Consider the following 20476-nt stretch of genomic DNA (forward strand, 5'->3'; position numbering starts at 1 on the left):
AGGGCATGCTGCTGTTACGAGGCTGTGCTGACGAACCAGGGCGCGGCACGCAGGCTGATTTAACAGCTGCCTTTTGGATCGATCTTCTGGGATGATGATGACGCTTAGAGGTAATGACCGCAGTGTTTAAGATGGAGCTGCTGGTAATGGATATGATGATAAAGGAGAGAGAGGTGCTTGACTTTGGATGTGGTGGGAGGGGAGGATGAGGATGGTCGTGATGATGATGATGGTGGTGGTGGTGATGATGTGTGATGATGGTGGTCACTGGGATGAAGATAATGGGGAAGATGATGCCGACCAGCCTGGTGACCAGAATAAAACATTGGCATTATACGTTTCTCCGATCCACACATATCAACATTTCTGAACCAAAATACATTGCATGTATCACGTTTCTAGATATGTGTATATCAACGTTAGAGTCGGCTATTGAAATAGTGCGGTAGCCAGTAACGATGTTGTGGTCGGGGACCGGGGTGGATGGAAGGCGTAAACACTTGCCTTTCACACGGAAGAGCCATGTTCGCGTCTCAGCGTGTTCAAAGTCTATATTTTTATTATGCCTCCGCCGGCGATAGCCAGGCTGGAGGCATTATGGTTTCAGGTTGTCCGTCCGTCAGGGCCGGTTCCAGAACAAGATGACTAGGGGTGCATCCTAGATAGGAAGGGGTGCAGATGCCCGGCCGGAGGCTGGGCCCACTCGTGTGGCCGGCCGAAGGCCGGCCGCCCGAAAAAGTTTGACATGTTATTTTACTAAAAATAATGCATTTGACCATCATTTCAAGTAGAATGATACCACCCAAGCAAGAATATTTCAAGTGTTTTAAGTGCTTTACTGAAATATTTGGACCATATAATGATAATACAATTATCTGAACCTTAAAAGGTTACATATAGGTGCCAAAAAGCCATAAAATCACATCAAAGAACAAAGAAAAACAACAACTATAATTCAAGTTTAAACAGTAAGTGTAGCATTTATTAATTTTTTTTTTTTTTTTTTTTTTTTTAACTTTTCAACTGAGCATGCACACAATTAAAATAAGGGTGCAATGCATGCTTTTGCACCCCCGTAGAACCGGGCCTGCTGTCCGTCCGTCCGTCCATCCATCCATCCGTCCGTCCGTCCGTAAGTCCGATGTTCGTTAACGCGATAATATCTGAAGAACGCCTTGACAGAATTTCATCAAATTTGCCTCAAACGTCGACTTGGACTCCAGGATGAACTGATTAGATTTTGGTGGTCAAAGGTCAAAGTTCAAGGTCACTGTGACGGTGACCTCACAAACGTCATTTCCAAGCTCATTAACACAATATATCGCAGGAACACCTTGATGGAATTTCTTCCAATTTTGGCTCAAACGTCGACGTGGACTCAAGGATGAACTGATATGGATGTTGACTGCTCACTTGTTTGGCGGAGGCATATATAGCCACGGTGCGGTCGTTAATTCTAGTTTGCATTTAATGTTTGAAATGCAGTGAGTTTTTCAGATTAACCGCCATTTCTTTTCAAATGTATGTTGAGATTGTAGGTATCCCTGACTTGTAAAATGCCAATGTTTTATTCTGGCGACTGGGGTGTGTGTGTGTGTGTGTGTGTGTGTGTGTGTGTGTGTGTGTGTGTGTGTGTGTGTGTGTGTGTGTGTGTGTGTGTGTGCGTGTGCACGCATGTGCGTGTCACTGCCCGCCGTCACATGCAAAGGTGATGCTAATGTTGAAGGATAAGAGAACAATGATGATGATGATGAAGATGAAGCCAAGCCACTGTGTGTGTGTGTGTGTGTGTTCGTGCGTGCATGCGTGTGTGTGTGTGTGTGTGTGTGTGTGTATGTGTGTGTATGTGTGTGTGTATGTATGTATCAGGAAGTGATGGCGAGCAGCGGGCCATCTGTCGGCAGATTAATCCTGGCTGCGCTTAGAGATATTACCGGCTGGCTTATCGCCGTGGCAACAAGCCTTCAATCCCAGTCGAGCGCAGCCACCATGTGACCCTGCCGAGGAAGGTGGGTGAGGGTTGGACCCCCCCCAACACACACACACACACACACACACACACACACAGTACTGTATCACAAGCATGCACACATCAAAATACAAACAGGTCAACATGCACATAGACTGTGTACATAACACACACTTTCTGGTGAGGGTGGTTTAGAGGGAAAATTACTGCGCACGCACACACACACACACACACACACACACACACATACGCACACACTTGGCCTCCTCCCCCCTCCCTCCTCTTGTCTCATCAGTTCCATGGTCTAAAGGTTTTAATCCTGTTGAAAGGTTTCGGTGTCACCTACTGAGTTCAGAAATGCCATTAAGCCAACCATGCAACTGGGCTGCACCATGGCTCTCTGTAGATATTGCTTTTTGCTCAGCTATATATAGACCTATATCAATGTGAATCAGCTATATATAGACCTACGGTATATCAATATGAATTGCATCCACCTTTTCGTCGGTTTCTGTCACACCAAAGAATGCTTTTACTGTATATTTGATGAATCTCCAACGCTCCTGCTCACGTGCACACAGGGCTGGACTGCAATGTAATTCTACCGGTGCAATGGCCGGTGGGCCGCTCGCTAGTGGGCCGGTCAGGTTGGTGAAAAAGTATGTATTATGTATTTGAAAAAAAATAATAATAATAATTGGGAACTGAAATGTACCCAGGCCCGGGCCCGTGTGGCGGTTCCATGACCCATGATTACACCTAAAACCCCTGGACCGGGTCATAACATGTGGCTTTATAAGTAAATCCCCAACCCATGCGAGTGCGAGCGAAGCGAGCGCGAGCTCGAAAAATTGGGCCGATTCGAAATTGTGGGCCTGTCTGACACATGGCAGGTAGCTTTTTTGGTCCCAGTCCAGCCCTGCGTGCACATAGGCAACAACCACCCACCTATACAGCCTATATGTGTCATATCACATAGGAAATGATACACACAAGCACACACACCATGACACACACACACACACATGCACGCATGCACGCACGCACGCGCACACACACACACACACACACACACACACACACACACACACACACACACACACAAACACACACACACACACAAACACACACACACACAATCATGTGCCATAAATCAGAAGCACAAGGCTAGTCCATGTTGTAACATTCAAGGTTTTATTCAGTCTTTACATACAGTACACCAGTCAGAAATATACAGTTGGCCTTCAATGAAGGTCTGTCAGGTACAAAACAAAATCTGCAGTCCAAAAAAGGACAGATTTTTTTTCAGTTGAGCATTACAAAGCGTGTGTGAGTGTTGTAAGGTAACGTTCCTGCTTTAAGCCTGTGTTTTTTTTTACATCCCTACAGATGTCGGAGATAGAGTTTGTTGTAGAAGCTATGCTGAAGAATGACAAGTTTCTAGAGCTATAAGATGGTCAACGACTTTTCCCTTTCTGATCCTGTAAAGAGCGACCAACATGCAGAGCTGATCTGACCCGGGTTGGTCATGTGACCCAGGTTGGTCATGTGACCCAGGTTGGTCATGCCTCACTGGGTGGATGGTGGTCTTTGAGGAAGGGGGGGGGGGAGTGGAAATATGAAAAGACTTGAGGTAGGCGATGCTGTGCAGTTTAGAAGCCGCTGTTCCCTCTGTCCGTGTTCACCCCTTTGTTTCAATTCAAACTCCCTCCCCCACTCTGCTCTGTGAAGATGCAACCTGGAATTGGATTGACTATTGATCTTAATGGCAGGAGCTATAGAAGGAACGCCAGGTATAGTTCATGCACTCACATCAACCACCCGACTGTATAGAGGTGCTGCGGAGGCGGGAGGGCTGTTCCGGCTTGTGGTTTAAACTCCATCCTGCCGGTCGACCTGCCACTCTGCGTAATTAGATGAACTAATCACTATTGATATCATGAGAGATTAGCGGGAGGTCGACCTCTGAACCCTGAGATGGTTATAATCTAGCTCACTGCTCATAGCACCAGGCCCAGGCAGGCAGGGCCCTGGGGGGAGGAGGGGGAGGAGGAGGGGGGGCATTCAATTCAGTTCTCAGAACAAAATGAAATTGTGGTGGAACATCTGGGCATAAGGATGCTTAAAAATACATGTTTCTTATTTGGTCAAACAGTATAAGCTTTTCATTTGAAAAGGTTTCTTCGTTTTTTCATTTGAAAAGCAAAAGAATATCCAATTGACTGGATACTAGGAATGTGATTAACCTCGGCCCATATGATGAGTGCACATCACCATTATAGTGAGTGATTTCATCACTCTGTAGTTTGGCCTATATATGACTGATGGAATGGATGTATTATTCAAATAAGGTGACACGTTTTTTTTAAGTGGTCAAGTTTCAAAAGGCTTTGTTTTTCATGACTATGGCTTTTTAGTTTGTAATAAGTTAGAAGCCCTTGAATGTTCAAGTCAGCTGTATGAGAGGGGAGCTCACAAAGCTTAACCCATTGATACCTGAGGCAGCATTTGTGTGTGTATCCCTTTTAAGACCGCGAACCGCGTCACGCAGGATACACACACAAATGAGGGATATACACGCAAATGCTGCATCAGGTATCAATGGGTTAAGGGCCTGTGGTTAAGTTAATCTAATGTTAACCTTGTGACGACTGTATAGTCTTTTTAGTCGGGACTATGTTCACGAATGAAAATAGCTTTCCTGATGCGTCACTTTGTTTGCTACTTCAGAATGAAGGGGCATTTTCATCATGATATTAGGGTAAGACTTGATTTTGGATAGTCCGCATACAGAGAGCCAGAGTATTGGTAACATTTCAACAGCTTATTAATTCAACAATTCAACTGTTTGTCTTTGTCTGTAGATGTTGTTTTAACAGCTTATTAGTTGAGATTCAAAAAATAGATTCTGTTTGCTACCTGCTCCACACACCTGCACCTAGTGTAATAGGTATGTTCATGAATTGTCACATACTCTATAGATAATCTGTTACTGGTAAACAGTTGAATTATTGAATGTCAAACCGTTGAAATGTTACAAATACTCTGTAGACTCCGGCAGAGGATGGAGTAGCAACCAGGACAGAGAAATCAAATGAGCACTAATGGGGGATAAAATGGGATAAAAAATCGGGAAAAAGAATTATAAAAAAAAATATATATACTCTGTAGACTCTCTGTCCAAATAAAGTGTTACACATATTAGTGGTTGATAGTTTACCTATGGACTTGAATGTCAGGCAGTAGAGCGCTGGAGAGAAGGGAATGTATCTGATCACTTGACTAATCCAAAGCTAACATGCTAACATATTGGCTCCATTAGCTCTGCCGTTAGCCATGTTTTACCAAGTCAACCCTCAAAAGCACCAACAGCTAAATAGGCTAGTAGAGGATTTTATCGGGTTGCCTTTACAGTACACGGTAAGGTGGTATATGTATGCTGACGCATGCATGTCCCCATATACAGTACCATTTCTATAAAAGCGTTAGAAATACTGTAGTATTTTTTTCCCTCCTACAAAAGATTGTTGTAAAATGTTTCCTTTCCTGAGTCTGTTGTACTGTGCCCCTTTTTGTGTTAGTTAGAGATGGCTCACAGCAACTCAACAGGTTGCCATTGTGTCTCACTGGAGCTCTACTGGGGATTTAATCATGGCTTAATTACACGTTTGTAATGATGAGTTAATTAGGCATTGTGCTGGGGAGCTAACCCTGGAATGTTCTGTCACCGACCTTCACCCTGTAGCCTACTCTTGTGTTCCTGTGTTCCCTTCCCTGCACACAGAGTTGCTTGTGCACTGAACTGGTCGGCTGGTATTTTGAGTATGAATTTTGTTTGCGTAGCTGTTTTTTCAAAATCTTTTGGGAGGCGAGACTGGTTACAATAGGTAGCTGGAAACATCAGTGAGTTGGTGTCGTCTACTTGGCTTCATCCTGGAGAGCTGGGCATTATAGACACTTGGCATCAAGACTTCATAGCTTATCTCCAAAGTTTGGACTAAAAAAACATCTTTCTTTAAAGATTCAGTTGAAGAAATTATGTAGAAACATGCTTATTCTATCCATTACACATGCATTTAAAAAAAAACGTTTAAAATTATTTTGCATATCACTTTGGCAAGGGAGGAAATATAATGCATTTTCTGCTAGTTTTATATTTCAACACTGTAGCCTACCCTTGGTTTTGCACATTGAAAATTGTTCTTTTTGTTCCTTTACATAGAAAAAACATGTCTTTTTTTTGATATGTCACTGTACAAAAAGAGCAACAGACAACAAAATGAATCCACAGGTCAGAGATCAACACATGAGAAAAAAAAAGCTGCATAATTCATAATTCACACGGACAAATAGAAAAGTAGACGGCGTGGAGAGTGGTGGACTGATTGAAGAGCTGGGGTGGTCTCTGGACCCACTGACTGCTCACAGCAGGTCAGCTGGAAGGACTTCTTCAATAATCAATGCAAATCATGGAAAATCAAGACCACTTCCTGACCTTCTATATTTGCAGTGTGTGTGTGTGTGTGTGTGTGTGTGTGTGTGTGTGTGTGTGTGTGTGTGTGTGTGTGTGTGTGTGTCTGTGTGTGTGTGTGTGTGTGTGTGCTGGCGATCAAGGAGGGCACCTGGGAGGACTGGTGTTTGATTGGACCGTGCTGCCAAGATCTGCAGACTGCATGTCACCGCCCCTTCTGGACGAAGGGCCGCCCTAAAGACTTGATTGGTTCTGCGATGCACGTTTTTTTTTTACTCTCAAATTGTTTCCACCCAGTTTTAACAACGAAAGCTGAGAGAAAGTTCTCAGACTCTAGTTGAGCGACGTGGATAGACTGAGGAAGTCTATATCTTACCTTACTTTATGTCACTTTTTGACTTCGCTTACTGATAAACTGTTTGTTTATTGTTGTACTATAATATTCTAACACTACTTACTTATTGTTAGTTGTCAAATAATGTAATAATAATTGTAATACTAGTACAATTGTACATATTACAACACAATAATTGTGTACAATACAATATGTGCAATAATATAATTGTACACATTGTCATAGTACTTATTTTAATACTGTTCTTACTTAGTCAGTGTACTATATCTTATTTGGTTTATTTTACCAGCAGAACTGATTCTGTCTTATTTAGTAATGTATCCAATGTTTACTTAGATCATTTACAGTATAGCCTTTTGTTGATTGTCCTGAGACGCTTTGGCAATTTTGTTGTTATGACAATTTTTACGTCAATAAAGCATAAACTGAATTGAATTGACAGCCTTCACTCACACACCTCACACTGCCTATACACAGTGAGCAGATTAGATGGGAGCTGGTGCTAAAGTACAGGACATTGGCTTGGCCTTCCTCGGACGAGTCTAAATCAGGGGATAATCACCTGCACTAACAGAGATTAGGACAGGGGAGGGGCTTTTCACGCTGTGCATTGTTAGCCCAAGGTTAGCTCTAACCCAGGCTTAACACCTGACCCCAAAGTGAATGGAGACACAGAGAGAGTTGGGATTTGTTCTGTCACTTCAGCTGTTAGCTCAAACCATGGCCAAGATTTAGCTCTGGCCACAGTTATTAGCTTAAACCAACCCTAAAACACTTAAGAAAAAACAAACAGCTATTGCTGATGTAGTTTGCTGCTGATGTACTTTGCATTTCTGGGTCAGATTCATGGCCGTTCTCCGGGGGTTGTTGAAAGTCATTCTGGGAAACGTAGGGAAACTGAAGTAGAAGTAGAGTGGGCACTCCAAAGAAGTAAATTCACTTCATCATAACAAGACTTCGTAATAGCTCAGCGGTGTAATATATCTGCCATTTGGTGGATCATGCTTTTATCTAAAGTGCCTTTTAGTGTCTATCTTCTAGCATGGGTGGCCCATGTAGCAATCAAAACCTTAACTGTGGCAGTGATAGCGCCTTGCTCTATTAGAGGTATAATACAAAATAGTGTTAAGACAACCTATAATATTTAGGGCACATAAACACCAGGCTTGATTTGTTTTCATTTGGGTTTCTGGTGCTTGGGGCGATGCAGCTCAGGTCCGGGCAGTGAAGGTGTTTGTCTGATGCGGGGCCACTCTGTAGGCTACATGCTGTAGCATTATTCTCCTCCAAGTAAGGTGCCCCTTCTTTACTTACAGTACAACCTGTGCAGGTCAACAGCTAGTGACTATTATAATAGGGTTAACATGGCACCCAAGAATGGACTTACACAATTGTGACAATTGTGTGTGTGTGTGTGTGTGTGTGTGTGTGTGTGTGGGGTGTGTGTGTGTGTGTGTGTGTGTGTGTGTGTGTGTGTGTGTGTGTGTGTGTGTGTGTGTGTGTGTGTGTGTGTGTGTGTGTGTGTGAGAGAGAGAGAGAGATAGAGAGACATGTATCAGCACCCAAAGCCTCCTCCATGCTAATGAACAGGAGGACAGCATGCCGGTACAAGCACTTCCGCTCGGCTGGAACCAGTTTGTTGGCCTCTATGATAGACTGTGCACGTCTGTGTGTGTGTGTGTGTGTGTGTGTCTGTGTGTGTGTGTGTGTGTGTGTGTGTGTGTGTGTGTGTGTCTGTGTGTGTGTGTGTGTGTGTGTGTGTCTGTGTGTGTGTGTGTATGTGTGTGTGCGCGCGCATGCGTGTGTGTGTGTGTGCGTGCGTGCATGTCGGTTAAGTGCTCTAATTCTTTTGAAGGACACCACCCGTTGTGCACCAAACTGTCCATACATCTCATAGGCTTGTAGTATGATAGTTCCCTCTTTTAAATTGTGTCTCTGTGCATGTGCGTGTGTGTCTGTGTGTGTGTCTGTCTGTCTGTGTGTGTGTGTGTGTGTGTTTATCCAGGTCCGCCACAGCCCCCCCCCCCCCCCAGCGTGAGCTCCTTCAGTCTGCCACTCTCCCACCTGTCTGCAAGACTCAAGGTGCAACACTTATCTCTCCATCTTCTGTATCTTTTATCTTCATTCTTTCAGTTTAAATGTCATTCCTTTTCTTTTCTCTGCCAAGGCATGCATGCTGATCGCCCGGTCGGGAGAGAAATTCAAAAATCAAAACCACTGAGATTCAGAAACAACACGACTGTCCTTAGAGAGTTAAGACTGGTCAGATACACCGCTCGATTATTCCAGAAACACCGCTCTGTGTAAACATGCCTTTTTTCAAACGGCTCCCAGGCCTCGTCTCGACTGCCTGGGGTTGTGCCCTCGTCTCGACTGCCTGAGGGTTGTGCAACTGATTCTGAGGTGAACCCAGACTCCCTTTTTCTCAAAAACACTTCATGTAGTCTCGGCTACATCTCGGGAAGAGAGCGGAGTTTTCCGGAATCAGTTGCAGAACCCTCGGCGCGTTCGGCGAACTTTGTCCCTCCCCCGCCCCTGTACATGTCATTCGGTTCCATCAGTGAGAAATACTTTGAAAAAAGAAAGAAAGAAAAAACAGACAGTTTATGCATTTCAAAAAACAGCAATATGATTCCCCACCCCCCCACCACCACCACATCCCTATCCCGCAAAGATAAATAAATCTATTTGGATATAATGGTTAAATAATATGATATACTCTATGTAACTTCTCAAACAATAATTAAATATCCCAAGGATGGCACCATCTCTTTCTCAAAAATAAAATAAAAAATAAATCATAACTCACACAAGGTGATACAAGTTTATAAAAAGTTGTTTAAAGTGGTCATAAAGTGATCTTTCCCCTCTCTCTCTCTCTCCCCCCCGCGTCTCTCTCCTTCGGGTCTCTCAACACGTTGGAATGCCCGGGGCGGTCTGTGCTTTCGGGGTGGGGAGGGGGGGGAGGCTTGCTGCTGACGTTTACGAGCCGCTTGTCCTGTTTGTCGGTTCTGTTTGTCGGTTCCTCTCTCCAGTTTACACAGCGGGAGAGTGGCGAGGCTCGTTACTGTCACCCGGAGCCCCCCCGCGGTCTATATAGCTGCCAGCCACCGAGCAGAGAGAGAGAGAGAGAGAGAGAGAGAGAGAGAGAGACGGCAGGTGACAGAGGCGATGAAAGTGTTTATGGTACTCCTGGTGTTTGTGTTACCATAATCTTTTGCCAAGAGACAAAACATAAACATCGTCACTCTCCTTCTCTCGGGTTTTGGGACCCGGCGTTCCGGCGGGGCCGGCCTGACACTGATCAGAGGCAGCTCCCTCTTGGCTTGGGCCTATACCTCCGATACAGGAAGTGAAAGAGGAATAGCGTTCCCTCTCTTGTCTCTTCTCTCGTTCTTCAACAACACCTCCCCCTCTCTCCTTTCCTCCGATGTTTTCTTGGATCGCAAAGATCTCCCACCTACTCTCTCTCGCTCTCTCTCTCTCTCTCTCTCTCTCTCTCTCTCTCTCTCTGTCTCCCTCTCTCTCTCCTTTCACCAAAGTCCGTCATGCTTTTGACAGCTCTTCCGTTGCTCTTTTAATTATGTCCCCCGCTCGTCTCCCCTGTCCCGCCGTCTTTCCTGTCCCCCCTCGTTCACTGGGGCTGACACAGTCCAGAAGAAAAGCACCATGGGATACGTCATCGTCCAATGAGAACACAGCGTCTCATCTGCTCTCCCCTCCCATCACCTCTTCTGCTCATCGCCAGGCCTTCGCTCGCACATCCAGCCCCTTTGAGGCTGTATTCCTCCCATGACGAGAAATGAGACGAACAGGAGACGTTTCGTTTAAAAAAATGTATAAAATATTCCGTGCCGGTTGGAATGTCTTCTTTGCGTCCTCGTCTCTAAAATGTCACGATCGAGTCATGTTTTGTCCGTTCGCAGAACTTCTTCGTCTTCTCCAATCTTCCCTGTTTTTCTTCATCATTCATCATAATCGAAGACCCGGAGGTTTGCTCCTTTTTCTTTTACATTCCGTTTCATTCCATCGCCGCAGAGCAGAGATCCTTTCGTTGGGACCTCGATGCCTTCTCCGTTAAATTAAAATCAGAATAAATTCTCTCTCTCTCCTTTGCACATTCACTCCACTCCTACTCGACCCCCGCCTCTTCTTCAGACGTAGGCTGACTCGCTGGACTGCGTGCGTCCCAGGTTGGGCGGATGCGACAGATGTGCCATGTCCTTCTTCCTGATCTCGCAGATGGACTTCCTGCGCGCCTGCACGCCCCGTATGGCCGCCTTGATCTTCCTCCAGCCCAGGTGGTTGAGCTCCGCCAGGTTGAGCACCACGCAGAGGCCGCTCACGGCGAACATGAACACCAGAAACACGGTCTTCTCCGTGGGCCGCGACACGTAGCACTCCACCTCCTTCAGACATGGGTAGCGGTCGCACTCGAAGATCCCCGGCACGCTGAAGCCGTAGAGGAAGTACTGGCCTGCCAGGAAGCCGATCTCCAGCGCGTTCCGGAACACCACCTATAGGTTAGGATAGGGTAGGTTAGGCTGTAGATTAGCTAGATTCTTTGTTTGCTATGTAGTTCAGATTAAGGTTAAGGCTAAGAGGTTAGACTGTCTGTGTTTTCTTGTTGTGCTCTCTCCTCTTTTCTTCCCCACTCTCCTCTCTCTCTTCTTTTTTTACCTTTATTTATTCACCTTATTCACCACGCCCACTTTTTCTCTCTTCCGCGTTCGACGCAACGTATTTGTTCTTCCGGTTCAGCCCTAGTTGGCGGCCATTTTCAAAATAAAACGTCAGTATGAATGAAGTTTGGCAACATTCAGAATTGCTACACTGCGGCCAACTTCAGTTGCATGTTCATAACGTTACTGCTGTGAGGAGCCGATGGCTGTACCCGGTCGGCATTTAACGTTAGTTACAAAAGCACGTCGACAGTGTTTTCTCACTGCCAGTAGCCTAACTACAGTACCGTAAATTCCGGACTATAAGCCGCGGCTTTTTTCCCGTTTTTTGGCCCCTGCGGCTTATATAACGGTGCGTCTTATCTATGGATTTTTTCAGAATTTTTTTTTCAAATACAAATAAAATCTCTCTTTTTTAGCACTCTTTCTACCTATAAATCCACTTCTGTTTTAATTTCCTCTGTTGCCCTCTTTTCACCACACCGCGGACACTGTGTGCACTGTCGAAATAAACAAAGGTGTTGTGTTATGTTGTTTTGTTGAAATGTTACGGTAATACGGTAAATGGGAGCTTCCTCAAACAGCCAACAATCCCCTCTGTGCGTGAACCCTTACATATGGTAATTACGGTAAGCAAAGTTCATCAGCCCGGAATCACAACAAGACGAGCAGTCTGTCTCTCACTTACCATGGGGAAGGTACGCAGAAATTCACACGACGCAGCATTCAAGCTGAAAGCAGTCGAACTCGCACTAAAAGAGGGAAATAGAGCAGCCGCGCGTACTCTGGGCATAAATGAATCGATGGTGAGACGTTGGAAAAAGCAGCAGGAGGAACTGTCTCAGTGTAAGAAAACAAAAAAGTCCTTCAGAGGCCACAAAAGCAGATGGCCGGAGCTTGAAGATTCCCTTGAGGACTGGGTGTTGACCCAGCGAGCAGACGGCCGAGGCGTTTCCACGGTGCAGATCCGACTGAAGGCAAAAACAGTAGCCACCGAGATGAAAATTGAACATTTCAGAGGTGGGCCATCTTGGTGCTTTCGTTTCATGAGACGAAAGGGACTGTCTGTCCGGGCGCGGACGACTGTGTGCCAACAACTCCCTCCCGACTACCAGGAGAAAATCGCAAACTTCGGCGAATACACACAAAGGAAGATCAAGGATCATTCCATCGAACCGGAGCAGATCATAAACATGGATGAAGTGCCCTTGACGTTCGACCTGCCACTCACTCGCACTGTGAACAAGAAAGGTGAATCGTCGATCACGTTAAGAACCACAGGTCACGAGAGAACCAACTTCACTTGTGTTCTAGGCTGCACAGCATCTGGAGCGAAGCTGCCGCCAATGGTGATTTTCAAGCGGATTACGATGCCGAAAGAGAAAATGCCCAGTGGTATCTGCGTCAGAGTCAACAAGAAAGGGTGGATGATGGAAAGTGTCATGAAGGAGTGGTTGTCTCAGTGCTACGTCCAGCGCCCTGGAGGATTCTTTCACCAAAAGAAAGCGTTGCTCGTCCTGGACAGCATGAGGGCTCATATCACCGATTCGGTCAAAGCAGCCATCAAGAAAACAAACAGCATTCCAGCTGTGATACCTGGGGGCACGACCAAGCATCTCCAGCCACTCGACATCAGTGTCAATCGCGCATTTAAAGTGGCGCTGCGCATCGAGTGGGAGACGTGGATGACGAGCGGGGACAAGTCATTCACAAAAACAGGGCGAATGAGGAAGGCAACTTTCGCACAAGTTTGCCAGTGGGTCCTGACAGCGTGGAGGAGTGTTAAGACATCCACGATCACCAACGGGTTCCGAAAGGCTGGACTGCTGCGTGACGAAGAGGAGGACGCCGCCACAGCTGAGGGCCTTCAGAGGCTGTTCGATTCGGACAGTGACGAAGAGGAGTTTGTTGGTTTTGAGAGCGACAACGAAGGAGAGAGAGGAGTGGTTGACGAAGCCACCCTGAACCTGTTCGTTTCCGACACTGAAGTTGAGGACTTTGCTGGTTTCAGTACGGAGGAAGAAGAGGAAGACGAGGAAGACGAGGATTAGTGACTTTACTTTGACTCTGTTTACAGCCGTTTGCTGCACCTTCATCTAAAAGATGAAGAGAAGGATTACGGTACCTGGTTTTGTTGGCAGCACCTTATCCTTTTGAGGATTGTTTTTTGTTTTCCAGTTATTTACTGCACCTTAACCTTTTGAGAATTGTTTTATTGTTTTTACAGCACTTTATCCTTTTGAGGATTGTTTTATTATTATTATTATTGTTTTATTTTTTATAGCTACGGTATTTATTTTGTTGAAATGTTAATAAATGGGAGCTTCTTATAGCCTATAGCCTACCCTACCGTAATGCTTGTTTTGTTGAAAATAAATGGGAGCTTCCCCAAACAGCGATCTCTTTCCCGACATTCCTCTCTGTGCAGAACCCTTTCATATGGTAATTAAACATCAAAACACCCGCGGCTTATAGTCCGGTGCGGCTTATAGAAGAAAAAAATAGTCAATTTTGGTGCTGCGGCTTATAGACCGGTGCGTCTTATAGTCCGGAATTTACGGTAGGTTTTTTTGGAGATCGGGTTGGGGTTTGACAGAAAGCTAGTCTGACCGGTGTCAGCACAGTCAGCGCTCCCGGTCCTCGCTGCTCGTTAAGGATTTCCAATAGGCGTTATTCTGATAAACTGGTCACATATATGTTACGTTCTCACCCGACAAATATCAAAACTTTAAAACAGTTTGGGGTTTTTTTTGCTTGAAAACAGCTTTTTGGCAAATCTAAATGACTGCGGTAGGCGTACTCTACGTCCGTGTTTAAAACCGGAAAGACGATTACGAAATGACGTCATGCAGAAGCGTCCTTGTATGGGCAAAGAATAAGGTGAATAGAGGGGGAGTCTCACTTTTTCACGAGTGCCCTGTTCACATTCACTCCTGGAAGCTGACCAGTACAACCAGTCTCATCTGCTGGCCACTGACCAGCTCCACTGGAGCAGTTAGGGGTTAGGGGCCTTGCTCAAGGGCACCTCGGTGGTGGTAATGAGGGAGGGGAAAGCGCTGCCTTTTCACTTTCCCCACCCAGATTTATCCTGCCGGTCCCGGGGATGGAACCGACGACCTTCCGGTCACAAACCGTTTTGGGCCACCACTGCTGCCCCTTCTTCTTTCTCCATCGCCTGTCTTTTATTCTTGTTCTGTCATCTCTCTTCTCTTCTCTTCTCTTCTCTTCTCTTCTCTTCTCTTCTCTTCTCTTCTCTTCTCTTCTCTTCTCTTCTCTTCTCTCTTCTCCCTTCTCCCTCATCACGCTCTTCTCTCCCTCCGCTCTCTTCTCTCCCCCCCCCCCCTTCTGCTTTCTCCTTCTCATCCTGTCTTCTTGTTATCTTCTCTCTCTCTCTTCTCCTTTCTCCCTCTCCTCTCTTCTCTCTCTTCTCCATCTGCTCTCCCTCCTCTTCCCTCTCTTCTCTTGTCACAGTATGTTTGTTTTTTACAAGCTTTATATAAATCCAATTCTGTTTATTGATTGTGGTTAGCTAGACCTAGCTAGACACATTCTCTGTAAAGTCCTCTAAGACATGCTTGTGAACCAGGGCTATACAAATAAACTTGACTTGACTTGACCCACCTGGATGATGTAGAAGCGCGAGATCCCCTCTTGCCGGCGCACCTTGGAGCTCTTCCCGTGCGTGAGGCCCCTCGGCACGTTGGGGATCTCCTTCACCTCCAGGCAGTCGGGCTCCTCCTTCCCACCTCCGCCGTCGCCGCCGTGCTGGACCAGGATGCCGTTGATGTTGCGGAGCTTCCGCGCGCCGTCCCTCGCCCCGTACTCCCTCTCCAGGATGGGGTAGAGGAAGGAGTAGCGGCGGTCCTTCTGCTTGGCCGACTGGTGGACGGAGTAGGTGATGAAGCACAGGCTGGGCGTGCACACCAGGATGATCTGGAAGACCCAGTAGCGGATGTGGGAGATGGGGAAGGCCTTGTCGTAGCAGGCCTGGTTGCAGCCGGGCTGCAGGGTGTTACAGATGAACATGGTCTGCTCGTCCTCGTACACGGTCTCGCCCACGATGGCCACGATTAAGATGCGGAAGATCACCACTACTGTCAGCAGGATCCTAAGGGAGAGACAGAGACACACAGACGGGTTAATAGATTCTCAGAGAGATCGAGTGGTACATTAGGAAGGATGAGATGTCCTGAGATATCCTCCCCATAGGTCCTAAAGATCTGAGGGAACAGCATCAAAAAGAAAAAAGACTGAATGTAAGAATGTACTAATGATGACTGGTGAGGGACTTTATGTCACCGTTATGACACTGTTACACTTGATAAAGACCAGAGAAGAAGAGTGCGGCCAATCTCATTTATGAGCCCCGGTAAACACCCCAGAAGAAGAGTGCTTATGAGTGGAGCCTCTGTCGTCATACCTAATATAACACGCAGCCACTTATCTGGAGGGGGCTGTGTGTGTGTGTGTGTGTGTGTGTGTGTGTGTGTGTGTGTGTGTGTGTGTGTGTGTGTGTGTGTGTGTGTGTGTGTGTGTGTGTGTGTGTGTGTGTGTGTGTGTGTGTGCGTGCGCCTGCATGTGTGTTTGTGTGTAAAGAGGTGACACATCGCCTGGTCTAATTTTAGCATCTTCTGCATCATTAGCCTTAGTTAGCACTTAGCACGGTAGCATGGTGACAATTGAGGTTGGGCCTCTGATTAATTTCAGTATTAACAGCCTGGTCGCCTGAATAAAATGGCAGTTTACGGTTCTGCAAACCACCGATACGTTAAATGTCAACATTTGTGAGCCAAAATATGTTGCAGATCAACATTTCTAGATAGGTGTATATCAACGTCATAGAGTCTGCTATAGAGGGTATGCATGTGATGTCACAGAGGCAGAAGTCACTGTGGGGTCACGCCCACTGAGTCACAGCAAGACTGAGCTTGAATGCAGTAATCAGCCTAGATAACTGACACCTGCTGCTCAGGGAGGAACTTGACACTCATTTTGACACTCGTTCCCGATTGAGGGGGCGTGTTCCAGTGGGTGTGCATACCCTCTATAGAAAGGCGTGGTGGCCAGTAAGAAACCCCGGAGAGCCGGGTTCACATCCCAGCATTTACAAAGTTTCAACAGCAAGTTGTTTTAGTTGCCTACCCATAACCAAGTTCTTTCATTTGCGTGATATTTTCAAATCAACTGGAAACTCTGCAACATTTTCAAATTAACCAACATTTTTGCTGGAAAATGCTGATTAATTTGAAATGTTGGTCTACAACATATTTTTGGTTGACAAATGTTGAATCTCAGCACATAGCCTACCGCTTCAACTATCCTGACAACATTTTATTCTGATGACTGGTTTAATAATGTGTGCTCTCAGTTCACTTTCTAGTACACTACATATAATTTACATGTTCGCTCTCGCTCTCTCTCCCTCTGTCTCTCTCTCTCTCTCTCTCTCTGGCCCTAACAACAGATGGGATCGAGGTGTTTGCAGATTAGATTAAGGTGACCAGACGTCCCCGATTTTCGGGGACAGTCCCCATTTTTGGTGACCTGTCCCCGGCTGGAGCTGTCCCTGAAAATGTCCCAGATTTTCTACTGGCGTCTGCAGCCGATATGACTCTAGCTCTAGCAGGCTCATTCTTAAATCTCATGTTTTGCTGCTTCCTGCTCTTACAGGAAAACATTAAAAAAGCAATTAGGACCGAAAATACTTTTTGAGATCTGAGGCGATTCATAAAACATCCGGCGCTGTAGGTTCGGAAGGCCAGGCAAATGCTGCTGGGGGACACATTGACATTTTGTAAAGGGGCACAGTAAATGACGTGTGTGTGTGTGTGTGTGTGTGTGTGTGTGTGTGTGTGTGTGTGTGTGTGTGTGTGTGTGTGTGTGTGTGTGTGTGTGTGTGTGTGTGTGTGTGTGTGTGTGTGTGTGTGTGTGTGTGGCGGGGGGGGGGCGGTGGGAGGGGGGGGACCTATTATTTCATAGGTAATAACATTGGATATTTTAATGATATATTGATTGCCGGACTGGAAATGTCCCCGATTTTCATTTGAGAAATCTGGTTAGATGCCATTTCTGTGTGTGTGGCATAGGTGGGGAAGACAGATTATTGTAGTGAGGTGGGGCAAATCTCTGTTTTTGTGGGCGTGTGTGTGTGTGTGTGTGTGTGTGTGTGTGTGTGTGTGTGTGTGTGTGTGTGTGTGTGTGTGTGTGTGTGTGTTTATGCTTAGATGTGCTGACTTAGCGTGATGAGAACACCCACAGTGCTTCTGTATGTGTGTTTACATGGTGCTGTACACATTCAGGAGATGAACTACAGGTTTCCATTCTTCCACTTTGCAGACGTTGGTCTTTGCAAACTCCTGTTGTCTTTGTTTTTTTCTCCCTTGATTCATCCCTCTATTTATTTTTCAGACCTGCGACCAAGCGAGCACTTTAGATAACTAACCCTAACCCTAACCCTTGTAGACTAGCACCTGCTTCCTCCGATACATGTGCAGTGGCCAGCCACTTTCACCTAGTTTTGCTTGCGAGACTATCTCCGTTTCGTGCTGTACTGGCACAGGAGAGAGTCTGGCTTCTCTTACTCTTACTCTGGTACAACGAAAAATAAATGCTCCATTATTTTCATAACATCCACCAAAAGTAACAAGCAGGCCTGCATAAGACCACTTTTATGACTTTTGAAGTGTAGCTAAATGCGTTTTTTAAACCGCGATTTTCAGAAAACACTTCAAAAGTCATAAAAGTGGTCCTCATTTGTGAAGATTATCTTGCTGAACACAAACTTCCCTGTTTCATAAACTTAAACCAAAGACCTTATTTCATGCATTTAATTGAAATTCCCATACAAAAATCACATTGCCTTTCCCCCCTACGAACCAGCAGCGCAGGGACTTCCGGGGTGAGCCTATTATATCATCCCTGTAGTACTCTATTGCACAATTCATATATTTGTCAAAACTTGCCATTTTCAGCATGTAAGTTGCTAGCTTGCTAGCTAGCTAGCGTTGTTGTTGTTTCCAGGCGGCAGAGGCATTTGAGAACGTATACACGCAGAGAGCGGAAAAGGATTTCCCTTCGCTCTGACTGAAGTTGTCGGAGCAATGGCAGAGCTTATACCCACAGCCTAGCTTCCAGTGATCCAGACTACTTTTCACCTGACAGCGAGGAGGAGTTGGCGTGTGGGAGGATCATGCGATTCCCCTCCTCCCCCTGAACAGGTGCCCTGACTGAAAAGGGGAGGTGCTACAGCGACCAGGACTCATACCCCACCGGCTTCCCACCCGCAGAGTGCCTGACAGGGCCAGAGGTGCCGCTGCCGGGAATTGAGCCCAGGTCTCCGCGGTGGTGGCCACGTAGAGGCTTTTGCCTCTGCACTACCCAGATGCCCCAGACATACTGTATACAATACTGATTACTGCCTCGTAGTCCTTTGTGTTCAAGCACAGAGATCAGAGTTCAAACCGTTTGCTGCTTAAGATCAACTCTCATTAATGATGATCCCATAAATAACGGTTTGATAAATCACCATGATTACCTCACTGAGAACATATACCGGTAGTGTAGAAGCCATTAGTAACCATCAAAACCTGATGTCTATTCATTTATCACAGATTTCTATCATGGATTTATGGCTTTTGTGCGTATACTGTATAAATCAATAGATGGTGACATAATATACAAATGTTTTTGGAGCAGTGTTGATGGCATAGCCTGCCACAGGGAGAGCAATGTCTGTTTGTGTGAGTGAGTAGAATTGTGTTCGACCACAGCTATGCCATTTTATGTGCGATCAGGCTGACCTAACGGAGACGGCTTTTTTAATTAATTAGGGCAGACTAAATGGGCAAAAATGGCGAATTAATTAGTGGCCAAAATGTCTCAACACAGGTTCAGCACCGTGGAGAGCTCTAGAATGGAGCAGCAGCTGAGTTTGAATCAGCCAGTTAACCCTGGAGCAGCACACATGTGAGCGGAGTTGTAATCAGCCAATGAAGTGGACTATGACAACCATCTAGGGGGAGAGAGAGGAGAGGCTGCATGCCAACTCTGTGAGCAAGGCCTGACTAAATGACCGAAGCATCAATTGCTGGCAACATTGACAACCAGCACTGAACCCTTAACACACACAACACACGCACACACACACACACACACACACACACACACACACACACACACACACACACACACACACACACACACACACACACACACACACACACACACACATTTGATTAAATATGTCTGTGATGGAATGCTATGCATTTTCCTCGACATTTAGCATTTTCCTGATTCCACCTCAGCAATTGCTCCCTATCCTCTCATTATAACACATCCTCGGGCTGCCTAAGTGAGGCCTAAATCAAACACACTTACGCTTTCCTGAGTCAGTTCAGTTGTACCTGAGATTCCAGACTCAGATGTGATCATTGTGTAGTTTGGATGTAGTTGAACTAACAGTTTGAAAGTAGTTTTAGTTTGACAAGCTAGTAGTTAAGCTGAATTTGAACTACTTTTCAATGGGAAGTAACTAGTAGTTTGGTAGTTTCCCCAACACTGGCACATTCACTATTGATGGCATTTGGCCATGAAGGCTTTAGTTTAGTTTATTAGGATCACCATTAGCTGCAGCAAATGCTACTGCTATTCTTACTGTAGGGTAATCTACCAATCGCACAGTCTCTCTGCAGTCTCGTGTGGCACAGATGTGGAGTCGAAGGGCAGAGTTAATCTCTTCCAGTCCGACGGCGAGCGCGTCACGGCAAACGGCGAGCGCTTGGCGTGTACCTCTCATCAAAACGGTGGGTCGCCGATGACGACCTCCAAATGAAAGATAAAGAAAGGACTTATTGCTGATCTGATCTGCCTGTGCACCTGTGATCAGCTGGCATGTGCAGGGCTGGAGGGAGAACAACTAATGAAAACTGGAAATGCTTTTGCCCTTGTAGTGACTCCATTAAGGAGCTTAGAGAGCAGAGAATTCACAATACTCGAGTGAG

At 45.9% G+C, this 20476-nt stretch overlaps 1 protein-coding gene across 1 annotated transcript in view; it reads right to left on the reverse strand.

Moving 5' to 3' along the window:
* Window positions 1–10949: 10949 nt before the first annotated feature.
* gjd1b (gap junction protein delta 1b) overlaps window positions 10950–20476 on the reverse strand; it is a gene marked incomplete at its 3' end in the record, with an annotated part of 35098 nt that continues 25571 nt past the window's right edge. Inside the window, exons 2-3 of the mRNA XM_083637669.1 lie at window positions 15099–15585; window positions 10950–11312 (exon numbers count right to left, since the gene is read on the reverse strand). Of these exons, the coding sequence (XP_083493795.1) occupies window positions 10950–11312; window positions 15099–15585 (850 nt within the window). The remainder of the gene's footprint in view (window positions 11313–15098; window positions 15586–20476) is intronic.

This window comes from Poromitra crassiceps (assembly GCF_964638095.1).
Source record: "Poromitra crassiceps genome assembly, chromosome: 5".
Classification (NCBI taxonomy): domain Eukaryota; kingdom Metazoa; phylum Chordata; class Actinopteri; order Beryciformes; family Melamphaidae; genus Poromitra; species Poromitra crassiceps.